Genomic DNA, 15468 nt, shown 5'->3' on the forward strand with positions numbered 1-15468 from the left:
CAGAACGTCCTACAAAATTAGAACTGGAGGAATTTTTTGAGGCTTTAGAGAAAGCAACTGACACAATGAAAAAAGAAAAGTTGATCCTTGTTGGGGATCTAAGTAGCAGAGTAGGAAATGATTGTTAGACTTACAGAAATATTTTGATAAAATTTGGAGAAAAGAGCAAAGCTAATAATAATGGCAAATACCTGTTGGATTTCTGCTCAGGACATGGACTGGTTATTACTAACACACAGTGTTCCATCATAAAGATGTGCATAATTTAACATGGAGAGAAGAGGCAATAAAATACAAAAAAAAAAGTCTCATTGACTATGTTATTGTTGATAGTGATGTTTTCTCACTGGTTCAGGACACTAGAGTGTACAGATTATTTGAAATTAGCAGTCATCACCATTTAGTCTTGAGCAGGATGAAATTCAATTGCATATTTTTTTTGTGCAGAGTTGTAAATGATTGGAATGCCTTGCTTGAGAGTGTGATGTCTGCAGGGAGTTTGAATGTGTTCAAGGCACGGTATGATGAGCTGTGTGTGTGATAAAAGCACTTCCCAGATGAGTCTTTGTCTCCGTGAGGTCCTGGGGTAATAATAATATGGAAAAGCAGAACACGTAAGAAAGTTTTAAAGTGAATAAAAGTTGAGCAGCTCTCAGATGTGAACTGTAGACTAAATACACAAACATTATTCAAGAAAAAATGAAAGAGTTTGAGAACAGGAACCATACCTTGGAGATTCAGTGGCAAGCCGTGAAGAAAACATTGATTAATTCAGCCAGAGAGGCATGTGGTGAGGTTGTCTGTAAGGATAGAAAAATCAGAACTCCATGGCAGACACAGGAAGTTTAAGAGGCAGTAAAGGAAAAGAAGAAAGCATATCAAAAGTTCCTGGTGAATAAGTCATGTTGTGCTCTTAGAGAATACAGGGACAAATGTAAGATAGGTAAACACTGTTTAAAACTAACTAAACAAAACTCATGGAGAGACTTTGGCAAGAACATAGAAAACAAATATCAGATGGGGGGGGACAAAATATTCTGGTGGCTGTTGAAAAGGCTGAGAAATGGAGGAAAAAGTGCTGTAAAAGTAATTATAAATGATAAAGGTGACATGAAAATTGAAGAAAAAGATATCCTTGATGTATGGAGTAATTACTTCGAAAAATTGCTAAATGAAACAATCAGTGACAGCATAGTGGTAAAAAAACACTGACCAGGCATTCAATCATGAATACATATCCATACTTGAAGTAGAAAAAGCCATCAAAAGCCTGAAATGTGGAAGGACAGCTGGAGTAGATGATATTTGACCAGAAATGCTCAAGTATGGAGATATAAAGTCTTGCAGTGGCTTCACTGCATAGTTCAGAAGAGGTGTTCAACCTGGACAGAGGGACAAATTCCAGATGATTGGATTAGAGCATGCATAGTACCCATATACAAAAAGTATAATCTTTAAAGGTACCTGTGGCATAACTATAAATAGTCAATAATAATGGTTACAACCCTAATCAAATCGAGCAGATAATTGACTCTTATGTTCCAACACCTCAGAATTCTTCAAGAGACCGCAGTGTTCCAATCCCTTATATTTCTGGCATCTTGGAACCGATTGGTAGAATTTTGAAGAAGTATCACCTCATTCCCACATATTTTCTGATCAACAAAATTTCTCACCTGTGGCCATCTACAAAAGACAAACCAGCATCTCTATCATTAGCAGCCATTTACCAGATACTGTGTGAATGTAATCTAACATATTTTGGATAAACAGGCCATTCTGTCAAAAAAAAGAATGCCATCTTTTTTTGAACATCAATATTATATCGAATACATGAAACAAACCTCAAAAGTCTGGTCTGGCACAACATAGTATTACACTAAACACAATATCCAGTGGAATGAAGCTTGTCTTCTCCATAGATGCATGTTTAAATATGAATGCCTTTTCAAAGAAAGTTGCGAAGCCCTTTTACATCGTCCAAATCTGAATCGCAACGATTGCTCTCTCTCTCTTCCCAAAGTTTGGGAGATTCTTATCTTATGGAACCATCAAAAATAGTTTTTAAGAATAAATTTAATAATATTATTTATTAATATTCATTTCTAGCATATGGCAACAGTTTTTAATTGGTAATCCACTGACTGTTTTGTACTTTGATGTTGAGAGTTTATTTTTCACTTGGTTAGATTATAATAAGTTTAGTTTAATCCTTTATCCAAGCGTGAGCAAACAAAGTTTGCACCCTGAAAGTATCTTCAGGACTGAGCTAAGGTGATGCAACATCAAGGCAACTCGTGGCAAAGGTGGAGAAAGCTATCATCACTCCTAGCTCAGTATCTCCCATAATGCAAAGCACATCTCCTTGCGGATATGTGTAATGCTATGCATTAAGGCAAGGGCCACTACCCAGGTGGGTTTCGACCTTTATTGAGGTCTTGTCAGTGGGATAGGAGTGATGATAGCTTTCTCCATCTTTGCCACGAGTTGCCTTGGTGTTGCACCACCTTAGCTCAGTCCTAAAGATACTTTTAGGCACAAACTTTGTTTGCTCACACTTGGATAAAGGATTACACTAAACTTATTATTGTTATGTACATTGTATTCCATTCCTTTGAATTGCTTGTTGTCTACAACAAGCAATTCAAAGGAATTGCTTGTTGTCTACACTGATGATGTACTGTTAATTTCAGTATGAAATATCTGTACCTTTATTTCATTAAAGTTAATTACTGTGGTTATTGTGTAATTCATTGTTTATATATACAAAAAAGGGAAATAAAACTGAATGTGAGAATTATGGAGGTATTTCCTTACTGAGTGTTCCTGGTAAGATTTAGGCATGTATATTTGAGAGAAACGGTTGAGAAGGATTGTGGAAGGGAAGCTTGGTGAACAACAATCTGGATTCAGGCCAAATAGAGGCTGTCAGGTTAGGATTTTCACTTTACAACAAATAGTTGAAAAATCGTGGAAATATATCAGAGATCTGTATTTAAGTTTTGTAGATCTGGAAAAGGAATAGGCAAGGTGCCAAGAGAAAAGCTATTCAAAACACTATTGTTGCATGGTGTCAATGGGGCATTATATAAAGCAATACGTAATTCTAACTGCTGACTTACTGTGGTAATCAGCAGTTAGAATTGAAGGAAGTACAGGAAGATGGTTTGATGTTAAATCTGGTGTCAGACATGGATGTACATTATCTCCTCTGTTATTCATTATCTATATGGATCACATCATGAAGGAAAGCAGTGTTAAACCTGATATCAAACTTGGAGATGTTGATCTTAGTTCTTTACTTTATGCAGATGATGTTATACTTTTAAATAAATCTAGTACAAGTCTGCAAGATTCCCTGACTAAATTGAATAACTGTTGTAATAAATTTGGTATGAAAATCAGCAATAAGAAGGCAAAGATGAAGAAAATAGGCAGAAACATTAAAAATATCAATTGCATTGTGAATGGAGAACCTAAACAATAATATAATAAATAGTAAATTTATTATAATAACAATACAATAATAAATAGTAAACAGTATTTCAGCTACTTCAGCACTTTTTTTAAATATGGAAATAGACAACAGAATCAACAAAGCTAGTATGGTAGGAAGTCAACTGAATAAATTTATATGGAATAAGAAGAGAAATTAGTTAAAACACTAAATTAGCTGTATACAAGACAGTGTTCAAATTAATTTTAATTTATGGATCTGAGAACTGGGTTAGAAATAAAACATTGACCAAAGACTAGAGACCGCATATATGAGAGTCCTGAGAAAGATTAAGGGCATGAACAGATGGCATCAAGGGCAATATCATATTAAAAATGAGGATATTAGGAAAGAACTTGGCATTGTTATCATCCAGGAATGTGTTAGCAGAGCTAATCTCAGGTCGTATGGTCACTAAAACAGAATGGAGAGGAAAGATTAGCAAAACAAGTGTTCTCTGCCAGTTTGGCAGGAAAAAAGACTCAGAGGAAGAACAAGATATAGGTGGATTGATACAGTAAAAAGTGCCTTAGAAGACAGAAATATAAGATCTGATAATGTTGGAATGTTGACAGATAACAGATTGATTTGGAGGAAAATTGTTGATAGGTAGTTAGTAATGGTGTAAGTTCTTCAAGTAGTACTATCATAATATCCTGTATACCCCTTGAGGATGCATGTCAGGAATTTGATAATGATGAAGAAATTATATTGTTTTTTTAATCCTTTACCCCAAAGCATAAGCAAATGAAGTTTGCTCCTGAAGTATATTAACGAGTAGTCTACTTGTATAGAGAGGCTGTTCACTTCACTTAGCGATATGACATCACATGCCTCATTCTCTTTGTGAATGATCAATTGTTCGTATTCCACCTTGTTTTTTAAACTATTCCTATGTAGCCACTGAAGATGGTCTGTAATATTCAGACTGAAATATTTGGCAAATTAAATAATATTCTTGCATAAACGTGTATATATATTTATAGTGATTGTAAAACTGTTTGCTTTTGGTTGTTGTTTTGATTATTTTGGAAGTGCTAGTTAATGTTACAAAAATGGAATCAGTAAAGAAGTGTATTCCTGCAATGTGGAAAGTTTCAACTTGGAGATAGAGTTTTTCTTTGGAGATTGACTTTTTGCAGTGGATATGCTGTGACAGTTATTACATGTATCCACCCAAAATGTTAAAGATTTATGGTGTGTTAGCTTAAATAAGAAGATGAGAAGAAGGAACGTACTATAATGTATGAGAGGTATAGTGAAAGGTTAGGAAGTTCCAAAAATGAAAAAGTATTACCAGGAATAATCAAATAAATGGATGGAAGTGCTTACGATAATAATTATTATTATGGTAAGCGCTTCTATTGTAGAAGTGACATGGAAAAGCTTAGGCAAGAGTTAATGAAAATCAAGAGTCATTTTAAACTTATGGAGGAGGAAATTGAACATTTAAAGAAGAGATTAACTGATATAAATAAGAAAGAGGTTAATGGGAAGAAGCAAGTATCTAAAGATGATAGGGTGGCTTTATATGGTGATGCAATCATTGTGGTAAATAATGAGGTAAATAATACATGTTTTGCAGGTGGTACAATGAAATGAATATCAGATGCTTTGTATAGAAGGAACAACTGCCAGAATTAGTGGTAATGGTGGGCACAAAGAACTTGGATAGTGACACAAAGAATGTGGAAAGGGATTTGAAGAAGTTGTTGCAGGAGGTAGAAGATAATAGTGTCATTGGGAAAGCGGATAGTTTGTTGTCCAGATATGATAGTGAATTGAGAAGGAGAGCAATGATACTGAATGACAAGATGGCTGAATTTTGTCAGGCAAAGAGTTTTCAGTTGTGAATATATGGAGTGAATTTGAAAGGAAGTTAGAATGGTTCAAAGCTTATGGAATGCATTTGAATGGGTTTAGTGTTGAACTGTTAGTAGCAATTGTTTGCTACTAACAGTATGCAGGGTTCATATGAAATTAGTATCACCAAGAATCAGAGAGAGAGAGAGGTTGAGAAGCAAGTTGTGGGAACAGGAAGAAGATGGATACAAATGTGAGGAAGTGATTATTGCAAGCCAAAGTGATGCATTCCAAAATGTGGGTATGATAAGGATATGGTTGAAAATTGAAGTCAGGATCATGGAAACTGGGATGGTTAGATCAAAGGGAGGTATACTATAGCATAAGATGGTACAGAGCGATGGTGTTGGCAGGATGGCTTTAAAGAGTGGGGAATTGTTATGTTTGTATACTAATGTAAGGTGTATCAGAGAAAATGGGCTGCTTTGTAGCATTGATCAAGTCAATATGCCCAAAGATAATTGGTATAAGTGAAACTTTGACTTAGGATGATATACTGTCAGGACTAGAAATGGTAGGACACAGAATTTTCCAAAAGGATAGGAAGGTTAAGAGGGTTGCGTGCTGTTAATGATTGCAGAGGAATTGTGTCCTTCAAGAGTGGAAGCAGAAAAGAGTAGTACGTGTGAAGATTTCGAAGCTATTTGGTGTGAAGTTGAAATCATTAGAATAGTATATCTAATGGGATGTTATATGCCAGAGAATTTAGAGAGTACTGATTGTGAATTGTTTTAGACAAATTAGTTGGGCAAGTAAAAGGGATATGATTTCAATGTGAAATTTTAATTATTGGAATGTGGATTGGAAAGAGAAGATAGTGTATGTTCAAATGGTAACATTTGGTATGTTATGGTATGGTATGGTAACAAGGAGAGTGAATTTGTTGAGTTTCTGTGGATTAACTGTCTTAAGCAATATGTGATAGAAGTAACATTGCCACCTGTTGGTGAGAGTGATCATGAGATATTCCAAGTTTTAAAGGCAGTCAAACAGGAAAAGGTTGTTATCAAGAAGTTATATATCTAGAACTATAAGGTAGGTGATTATGTGAAGCTCCATAGTCAACTAGCATCAATACGTTGGGTTGATGAGTTGTGTAGAAAAGATGATGACAGTGCATGGGAAATGATAAGCCAGTATCTGACACAAACAATGCATAACTGCATACCAAGAGTTAAGTGAATAAATAGAGTAGGAGTGAGATGGATAAACAGTGAAATCAAGCAAGCACACTGTGTTGGAAAACAAAAGAAAATGTTATGGAGGAGATACAAGAGAGTTTGTAGTGAACAGATGCATGAAGAATATAAACTGCAGACCAGAAAAGGTGACAAGCATGCTTAAAAAAGAAAAAGTAGAATATGAGAGAAGATAAGTCAGTTAGGTCAAAGCTAATCAAAGGGAATTTTTCTGCTATGTGGCAAGTAAGAGGAAAAAATAATTATGACAGGTTGACACTGGTGGATAGTTATGGTAGCAGAGTAACCATAGCAAATATAATGGAATTATTATTATTATTATTATTCAGGCCTCCATGGAGTCAAAAGACTCCTTGCAGGAGGTCCTTCCTAAGAAACACAAAATCTATCAAGACTCATCGTGGGAGGTCCCTCCTAGGAGACACAAAGTCTATTATACCACTCCTTAAACTCATTGACTGTTCTCGCTCTCACCACTCTATCAGGCAATGCATTCTATGGTTCAGCCACCCTCCATGCAAAGAAACCACTCCTCACCCTCTTGCTCACAGTTTCCTTTTGTAACTTTCAGGGATTGCCCCTTGTCATCACTCCTTCCTGCTGTTCAACCAAGCGGAAGAACTCCTCGGTGTCAACCCTGTAACCACCTCTCAACAGTTTAAAAGTCTCAATCATATCACTTCTCCTTCTTCAATCCACCAAACTCTGTAGTCCACACTCCCTCAGCTGATCCTCATAACTAACATTGTACAGTCCCAACACCATCTTTGTTATCTGCCTTTGTACCCTTTCCACAGTTAATTTATCCCCTTCAAATCCTGGGGACCAAATTTGAGAACAATAGTCTAAGTGTAGTCTGATCAGAGTCTTATACAACGGAATGATAACTCTTTTATTCTGCAGGTCAGTGTTCTTCTCATTATTGCATCAATCCTCTGTGTTACCTTCACCACCTTTGCAATATGTTCTCTAAATTTCAGGTTTCTATCAATCATCAATCCCAGATCTCTTGTCTCCCCTACTTCCTCCAGTATAGCTCTTCCCATAGAGTATGCAGCATCCCATCGATGTGTCCCAAACCTCAAGACCTTACATTTTGCTGTGTTAAACTGACAGCCCCATTTATTTGCCCATCCATCTAGCTTATTCAAATCCTCTTGCAGGGCTACCACATCTGCACTATTACTAATAACTCTCCACAGCTTTGCATAATCTGCAAACAACTGAATATCCCCCCCCCTGCAATTCACTGACAATGTCATTGATATAAAGGTTAAACAATGTAGGTCTCAGTACTGAGCTCTGTGGGACCCAAAAAGCCAGCAGCACCTGGTGTTTCCAGGTGGTACCCTCCCAAGTACTGACCGGGCTCAACGATGATTAATTTCGGCGATCAGACGAGAACCGGTGTATTCAATCATTTCAACGTAAGCTGGCTGCTCAGTGTATATCATACTGAAATCCACAGCTCAAATATGGTTGCCTAGTTTTCATTGTGATGTGGAAACACTAGAGAGGGTTCAAAGACAAATGACCAAAGTGATATCAAGACTCTGTAGTATTGGTTATGCAGAGCAGTTGATGGAATGTGGATTATAGATTTTGATTTATAGGAGGAAAAGAGAAGAGCCGGCAAAGGTTGGTCGATTGGTAGAGCTGGAAGGGGACAGTCGTTCGATGCTGTTGGCATACTCTCCCTCGATGAGTCTTTGGACTCCCTGGATGTGTCTAATAATAATAATAATAATATGATAGAGACCTTCAAGTTAGTTAAGGGATTTTACCAGATGAATACAGAAAGAATTATAAAATGAGTGCACGTTAAGATGGGAAGAATGAGAGGCCATCCCTGAAAGTTGTATAAAGATGTGGTGAAGAAGGGTGCGAGGTATAGATTTTTTACGTGGATGTTGGTGAGTGGAATCCATTGCTGGAGTGCATTGTGAATGCAGGGAGTATAAATAGCTTCAAGTTCATTATGATAGATGTGCTGCTGATTGAGTGGACCTCCAATTCAGTAACCTCCATGGAGTCTGTTGGAGGTTAGTGAAATAATAATGCAAAGCACTTTCTTTTGGATGTGCATATTGCCACTGTATTGATACTTCACTTGCAAACTTTGCTTGTTATGCTAAGGTAAAGAATTAAGACAAGAACATAATTTCTTGTCTACTATAATTTACTTTTTAACCAAGCTGGAAAAAACTTTCTACAACTACTTTGATCCAGAGTATTTTAATAATATAGTGATATACCATATTATTATTGCATATAAAAAATATTTTACTTCTGCATTGATTTAACTCTAAGAGGAGTCAACTTTGTGTTGGGTCTACTAGGAATCCAATGACTAGGAGGTGGGTATACTTGGTGGAACTACAAGGTGAGTAGACATCATTAGGGCAGCTGATTAGCATAGGCTCCTTTAATGAGGATAGCAGCCTTTTGCCCAACCGACCCATTGTGTTATGGAGGATGTGGAATAGAAAGAGATGCTAGACATTGTAAAATGCTTGAAGTAATATTCACTTAAAGTTATTTTTTATTTTCAATTTACAACTGAAGTAACTAAGGCTGTGAGGCCAGTGTACACAATACAGTCTTGCCATAAATACTGTTACAATTTCCACACACCCTCGCGCTTACCAAAGAATTCTACGAGCTCAGTTCTGTTAGTGACGTTGTGCACAGCCAACATTTGCGTGTTTATCAGTATAGAGAGAGAGAGAGCAGGTTAACATGCAGCGGGGAGATTATGAGAACCGTGTAGCTGTAATAGCACTTTACAAGATTGGAATGCAGCCACCTTTTATTTTCATCTTGCAACTTGTGATCAGTAGGGTGTTTGTGTATATGACTATTAATCATTATAATGATACAGAAGATGTATCTGACTGCCAAAGAACAGGTAAACTATACTGCATTAGGATGCAACAGCTTGTGAGGACTGTAAAGGTACATAATAAATTTAGTTTAATCCTTTATCCAAGTGTGGGCAAACAAAGTTTGCGCCTGAAAGTATCTTCAGGACTGGGGTAAGGTGGTATAACACTAGGACAACTCCTTGCAAAGGTGGAGCAAGCTACCAACACTCCTATCTCAGTATCTCCCATAATGCAAAACACATCTCCTTGCGGATATGTCTAATGTTGTGCATTAAGGGAAGGGCCACTACCCAGACTAGTTTCGACCTTTATTGAGGTCTCTTCAGTGGGAGCCTGGCCCAAGTGGAGATACCAGTCAGAAGCATTAGCAAGGTCATCTCGACCTATAGGAGTTGCCAATTGGTGTGCCACCTGAATGTTTCACAGAGAACAGTGTCACATGTACTAACTGATGACCTGGAGGTGAGAGCCTATCATCAATTCTACTGGACACTTCCTAACACCACAACGTATTCAGCAGAGGGTGATAAAATCAAAGGCACTTCTCCAATGGTATGCAAACCAGATGACAGATGAGAAGATTTTCACCATTGAAGAGTCATTTAATCACCAAAACGATTGGGTATGTGCCATAGCACCCTGGATTCAGAGAGGTCTCCACCATAGTGTAACAAGACACTGTGGTACAACCCCTGAACAACACCTTGTTTCACTGTAGTTAGTAGACCCTCTAACAGGACTCAGCCCCTGAACACAAGGCGAGGACCACAAAACAGTGGTTGGAGGCAAATGCGCCCAACCACTTATCGCCATCTGACTGGCCATCTGGAAGTCCCGATCTGAATCTTGGACTTCATATTGTGGTCAGAGCTTGAGAGAGAGAGAGAGGCCTGCAAGAAATGACACTCCTGCATTTCCAGCCTGAATGTGGATTTGGAATGAGCAGTGACAGTGTTTCTATTGGATGTTATTCATCGATATGTGGCCTCACAGACTTCAGGTATGCATGAGGGCAAAAGGGGGACATTTTGAACATTGAGTTTTGCTATATGTACATTATACATGTGGTTTATGTGCTGAAAGCTGTAAATGATTTACTGATAGATTAAAGGTTTATGTGCTGTTCAAGTTGTAACAGCACATAAACATAAACAATAACAGCATTATGGCTAGACTAGGTATTGTCTGTTAGTTGTATGTAATGGTTGATGTGCCTGTTTTGTGGGTTTGCATATGTTGTATTGGGATGGTTTGTCTGTTTTATGGAATGAAAAACTTGACTTTCTGGGAGGATAAACAATGCCACCTCTGTATGAGACCAGCTACTTTGTATGAGACTACTTTTAGTTGAAAAGTTCTGATAAAGATTCTTTGCATTCTCAGAGAGTATTGCCATTGGATGCTCTTCATATTAACTAGAGAGTGTAGATCACATAGAAACAAAATAAAAGTCTGGAGCTTCACACACACACACACACTGTGTGTGTAATAAATTTAGTTTAATCCTTTATCCAAGTGTGTGCAAACAAAGTTTTCACCTGAAAGTATCTTCAGGACTGGGGTAAAGTGGTGCAACTCCTTGCAAAGGTGGAGCAAGATACCAATACTCCTATCTCGGTATCTCCCATAATGCAAAACACATCTCCTTGTGGATATGTATAATGTTATGTGCATTAAGAGAAGGGCCACTACCCAGATTAGTTTCGACCTTTATTGAGGTGTCTTCTGTGGGAGCCAGGCCCAAGTAGACTTGGGCCTGGCTCCCACTGAAGAGACCCGATCAAGACTGGGAAAAGACCGGGCAACTCCTTCGAAAGGAGTTACCCAGTGTTGTACCACTTTACCCCAGTCCTAAAGATACTTTCAGGCAGAAGCTTTGTTTGCACACACTTGGATAAAGGATTAAACTAAATTTATTATAGTCTGACCAAGTGAAAAATAAACTTTCAACACTGTGTGCGTGCGTGTGTGTGTGTGTGTGTGTTTAGGTATCATTTCCTTCTTTGAGACTTTATTGAGATCTCATCAGTGAGAGCTAGAAGAAGGATGATATGGAGGAAAGAAGAAGAAAAAGAAGAAAGTTTTTCTGTTTGTTACAAAGCAAATTATACTAGCCAAGAAATTATATTCTTGTTTAACTTTGTAGTCAATTATAAGCAAAGTTCATGTGTCAAGTATCTTCACAATTAGGCTACATTACACTTGGGTAAACAAAGAATGCAATTTCTAGTCAAGTATAATTTACATTGTGACCAAGCAGAAAAACTTTCTACAGGTATCATAAATTATCATTGATGAACCACCCATCCATAGCTGTCCTGGTTGGCTGAGTGGTTAGCATACCCACTCTCCAACCAACAGGCTGCGGGTTCAGTTCCCACCATGGGCATGAATGCTAATTCATGCCCATGGTGGAAATTTTCATTGCCTATTGAATGGATGCAAAGTGCCCATTTAAACTGAAATAACATTTGGGTACTATTAAAATAACTTGAATATGAAGCATAAATTCATTAATATATGTGATCCATATGCATGTTTGTGTGGTTAATAAGTGTATAACATTTGATTTAATAATATATAACAAATGATATCCATTAGAAATACTGATATTTAATAATTATAATTTTCCCCCTCTAAGCATACACTTTTTCCTTATGTTCGACAAAACATCGAAGCATATATTAAACATCATTGGAATGATTTGCAATTATCAGAGGATATCAAGGCGCTCAGAAAACAGGTACAGTAACTAAAGGCTACTTCAGAAAGCTTTTAATGATATTAAAAGAATTTATTCTTCTTATTTTCCAATAAATGGCTTATAATGATAGAAAGAATGCAAAACTGAAAGCATTCTCCTACTTTTTTTTTATTTAATTGTAATATTGCTTATATTTAGGTATGGTTCACAAATTGTGTCTATTAGATTTGAGCATTCATGTAGAAGTTTTTTTCTGGGAGTATGCCTTAATGGATTTTTTTTTTGGTATTCTTACTAAAATTTCCCTGAGCCATCTCAGTTGGAACATTTTTTTACAGTGGCACAAAAGGATAAAAATGTTAAAATTATATATTACAGTAAGCCAACTCTTACTAGGTGGAATTTAATAAAATGTTTGCTAATAAAAATCTAATAATTTTTATTGGCAGAACTTTTTCAAGCTAATTCTAATTTCTGCTAATAGAATGGTGGTAGTCTCAGCAAGCCAAGCAACAAAATATGCCTGCCATTTAAGATATTTGCAGACTGGACATCAGTGGGATTTGAACCCAGAGCCTGTTGGTTGGAGATTGAATGTGGATTACACTTTCATAAACCACACCAACCTTTGACATCCATTGGTTTTTCATGAAGTATCATCATTTGATAGTTCTCTTTGAGTATTATAAATTTGTTATGCACATTGTCTGAAAAAAAAAATATCAACAATGGAAAATTCAGTTATGAATGTTATCCAACGCTATTCTTTGTAAATACTTATCTTATGAGATTTTGCTGATGATAGTTATTTATTCATCGGACAATGGTATTGCTGCAGTTTTTACGCTCAAGAATGTTGCTAATGAATTTTCTCTCTACCCCTTTGCTATAAGTGGACATTTTTTTATTACCAGACTGATTTGAAAGTATTATAAGAATTCCATATTAGATGGGATTTAATGACATTTGGTGTTTAAGGAATTTTTGATAATATTCAAGTGATTTTTTTTTTTTAACGAAGAACCCATCTACAATAGGTTGGTCAACCTATAACATGCTGATACTGTGGTTTAGACAAAATAAAATTGCAATGCATTACATAAGCTGGAAACAGATTTTGAAATAGTGGCTTTGAAAAATTTAGCTCTAAACAGTATTAAACTATATTAAGTGATCAATTCCAAGAGCAAGCTGGCATGATGTATATTTTATCATATGTGTATGTTTCAATACACTGATTTCCAATCTTTGAGTTCTCCTTATTGAACATATATATATTTTTCTTTATTTTGTGGTCAATATTTTCTGCTATAATTTGACTTTTTTTCCCCCCCTCAAAATCTTTCAACACAATAAATCATTTCTGGATGACCTTTAGAATTTCTGTTTAAATTTTCAAGGCATTTCAGTTTAGGATTCAAAATTAGGCACATCAAATTATATCTGCAGTATAGTTATTTGATAATGCATGTATTTGATAGTGACATGCAAGAATGTGATTACAAAATGCACCATATCATGATAATTTCCTGACTTGTCTGATTTCTCTGAAAATATAATGTGCATTTTCAAATCTGTATTAAATGAAATCTATTTTAGAATAATAGTGCTTAACAAATAGGTGGTCCCTGTTTAGTCTCATGACAGTGTTTCTTGTTTCATAATGCTAGACTGGACTGGACCGGTCTGCATATAATTTTTATTATTATCATCATCATCATCATCAAATTCTGACATATGCCCTCAAGGGGGGGGTGTACAGGATATGATAGTACTACATGAAAAATTTACATCATTACTAACTTCCTGTCTACGATTTTCCTCCAAATCATTCTGTTACCTGTCAAGACTCCAATATTATCAGATCTTCTATATCTATCTTCTAAGGCACTTTCTACTGTATCAATCCACCTATATCTTGGTCTTCCTCTGGGTCTTTTTCCTGCCAACTGGACAGAGAACTTGTTTTGCTAATCTTTTCTCTCCCATTTTGTTTAAGTGACCATACCACCTGAGATTAGCTCTGCTAACACATTCCTGGATGCTGACAATGTCAAGTTCTTTCCTAATATCCTCGTTTTTAATATGATATTGCCATTGATGCCATTTGTTCATGCCCCTAATCTTTCTGAGGACTCTCATATCTGCTGTCTCTAGTCTTTGGTCAAGTGTTTTACTTCTTACCCAGCTCTCAGATCCATAGGTTTGAACACTATATTGTATACAGCTAATTTAGTATTTTGACTGATTTCTCTCATATTCCATATAAATTTATTCATTTGACTTCCTACCGTACTAGCTTTGTTGATTCTGTTGTCTATTTCCATATTTAATTTACCATCTTCACTAAAAATCGAGCCTAAGTAGCTGAAATGTTTTACTTATTCTATAGGTTCTCCATTAATAATGCAGTTTCAATGCTTCTGCCTATTTTCATTGTCTTTGTCTTGTTATTGCTGACCTTCATACCATATCTATTACAACAGTTATTCAATTTAGTCAGGGAATCTTGGAGACGTGCAGCGGATTTATTTAGAAATATAACTTGACCGAGTGGTTAACATATCCGCTCTCCAGCCAAAAGGCTGCGGATTAATCCTGCCATGGGCATTGATGTCTGTGATTGTCTGTGGAAATACTAGTGGTGGTGGTCGGCAGTAGATGCTGTTGGCATAGTTAGTGGATTGATTGGTGAAGACAGAGTTGTACAGCAGGTGCCCTCCCTCAATGAGTCTTTGGACTCCCTGGAGGTGTCTAATAATAATAATAACATCATCTGCAAAAAACAGACAGCTGAGATTAACATCTCCAATTTTGATATCAGGTTTAATACCACTTTCCTTCATAATGTGATCCATATAGATAATGAATAACAGAGGGGACAATGTACAGCCTTGTCTGATTTAACATTAAACCATCTTCCTTCATTCTAACTGCTGACTTACACCTCAAATAAAGACTAAGTATTGCTTGATATAATGCCCCATTGACACCATATAACTGTAGCATTTTGAATAGCTTCTCTCTTGGTACCTTGTCATATGCTTTTTCCAGATCTACAAAACTTAAATACAGACCTTTGTTATATTCCCATGATTTCTCAGCTATTTGTGGTAAAGTGAAGATCTGATCCTGACAGCCTCTATTTGGCCTGATCCAGCTTGTTCTTCACCAAGCTTTTCTTCCACAATTCTTCTCAACCGTTTCTCAAGTATACTTGCATAAATCTTACCACGAACACTCAGTAGGGAAATACCTCTGTAATATTCACATTCAGTTTTATTTCCCTATTTATACATTGGCGCTATGAGAGCTCTACTC

At 36.5% G+C, this 15468-nt stretch overlaps 1 protein-coding gene across 2 annotated transcripts in view; it reads left to right on the top strand.

Annotated features, from left to right (window-relative positions):
• Nucleotides 1-15468, top strand: part of Enoph (enolase-phosphatase E1) — a 105993-nt gene that overhangs the window by 18912 nt on the left and 71613 nt on the right. For both annotated transcript variants that reach the window (XM_090399316.1, XM_090399317.1), the window contains exon 2: nt 12085-12186. In XM_090399316.1, coding sequence (XP_090255442.1) covers nt 12085-12186 — 102 coding nt within the window. The remainder of the gene's footprint in view (nt 1-12084; nt 12187-15468) is intronic.

The sequence above is a fragment of the Typopeltis vanoorti genome, chromosome 10 (assembly GCF_054136105.1).
Source record: "Typopeltis vanoorti isolate ZY-2024b chromosome 10, IOZ_Tvanoo_1.0, whole genome shotgun sequence".
NCBI classification, from domain to species: domain Eukaryota; kingdom Metazoa; phylum Arthropoda; class Arachnida; order Uropygi; family Thelyphonidae; genus Typopeltis; species Typopeltis vanoorti.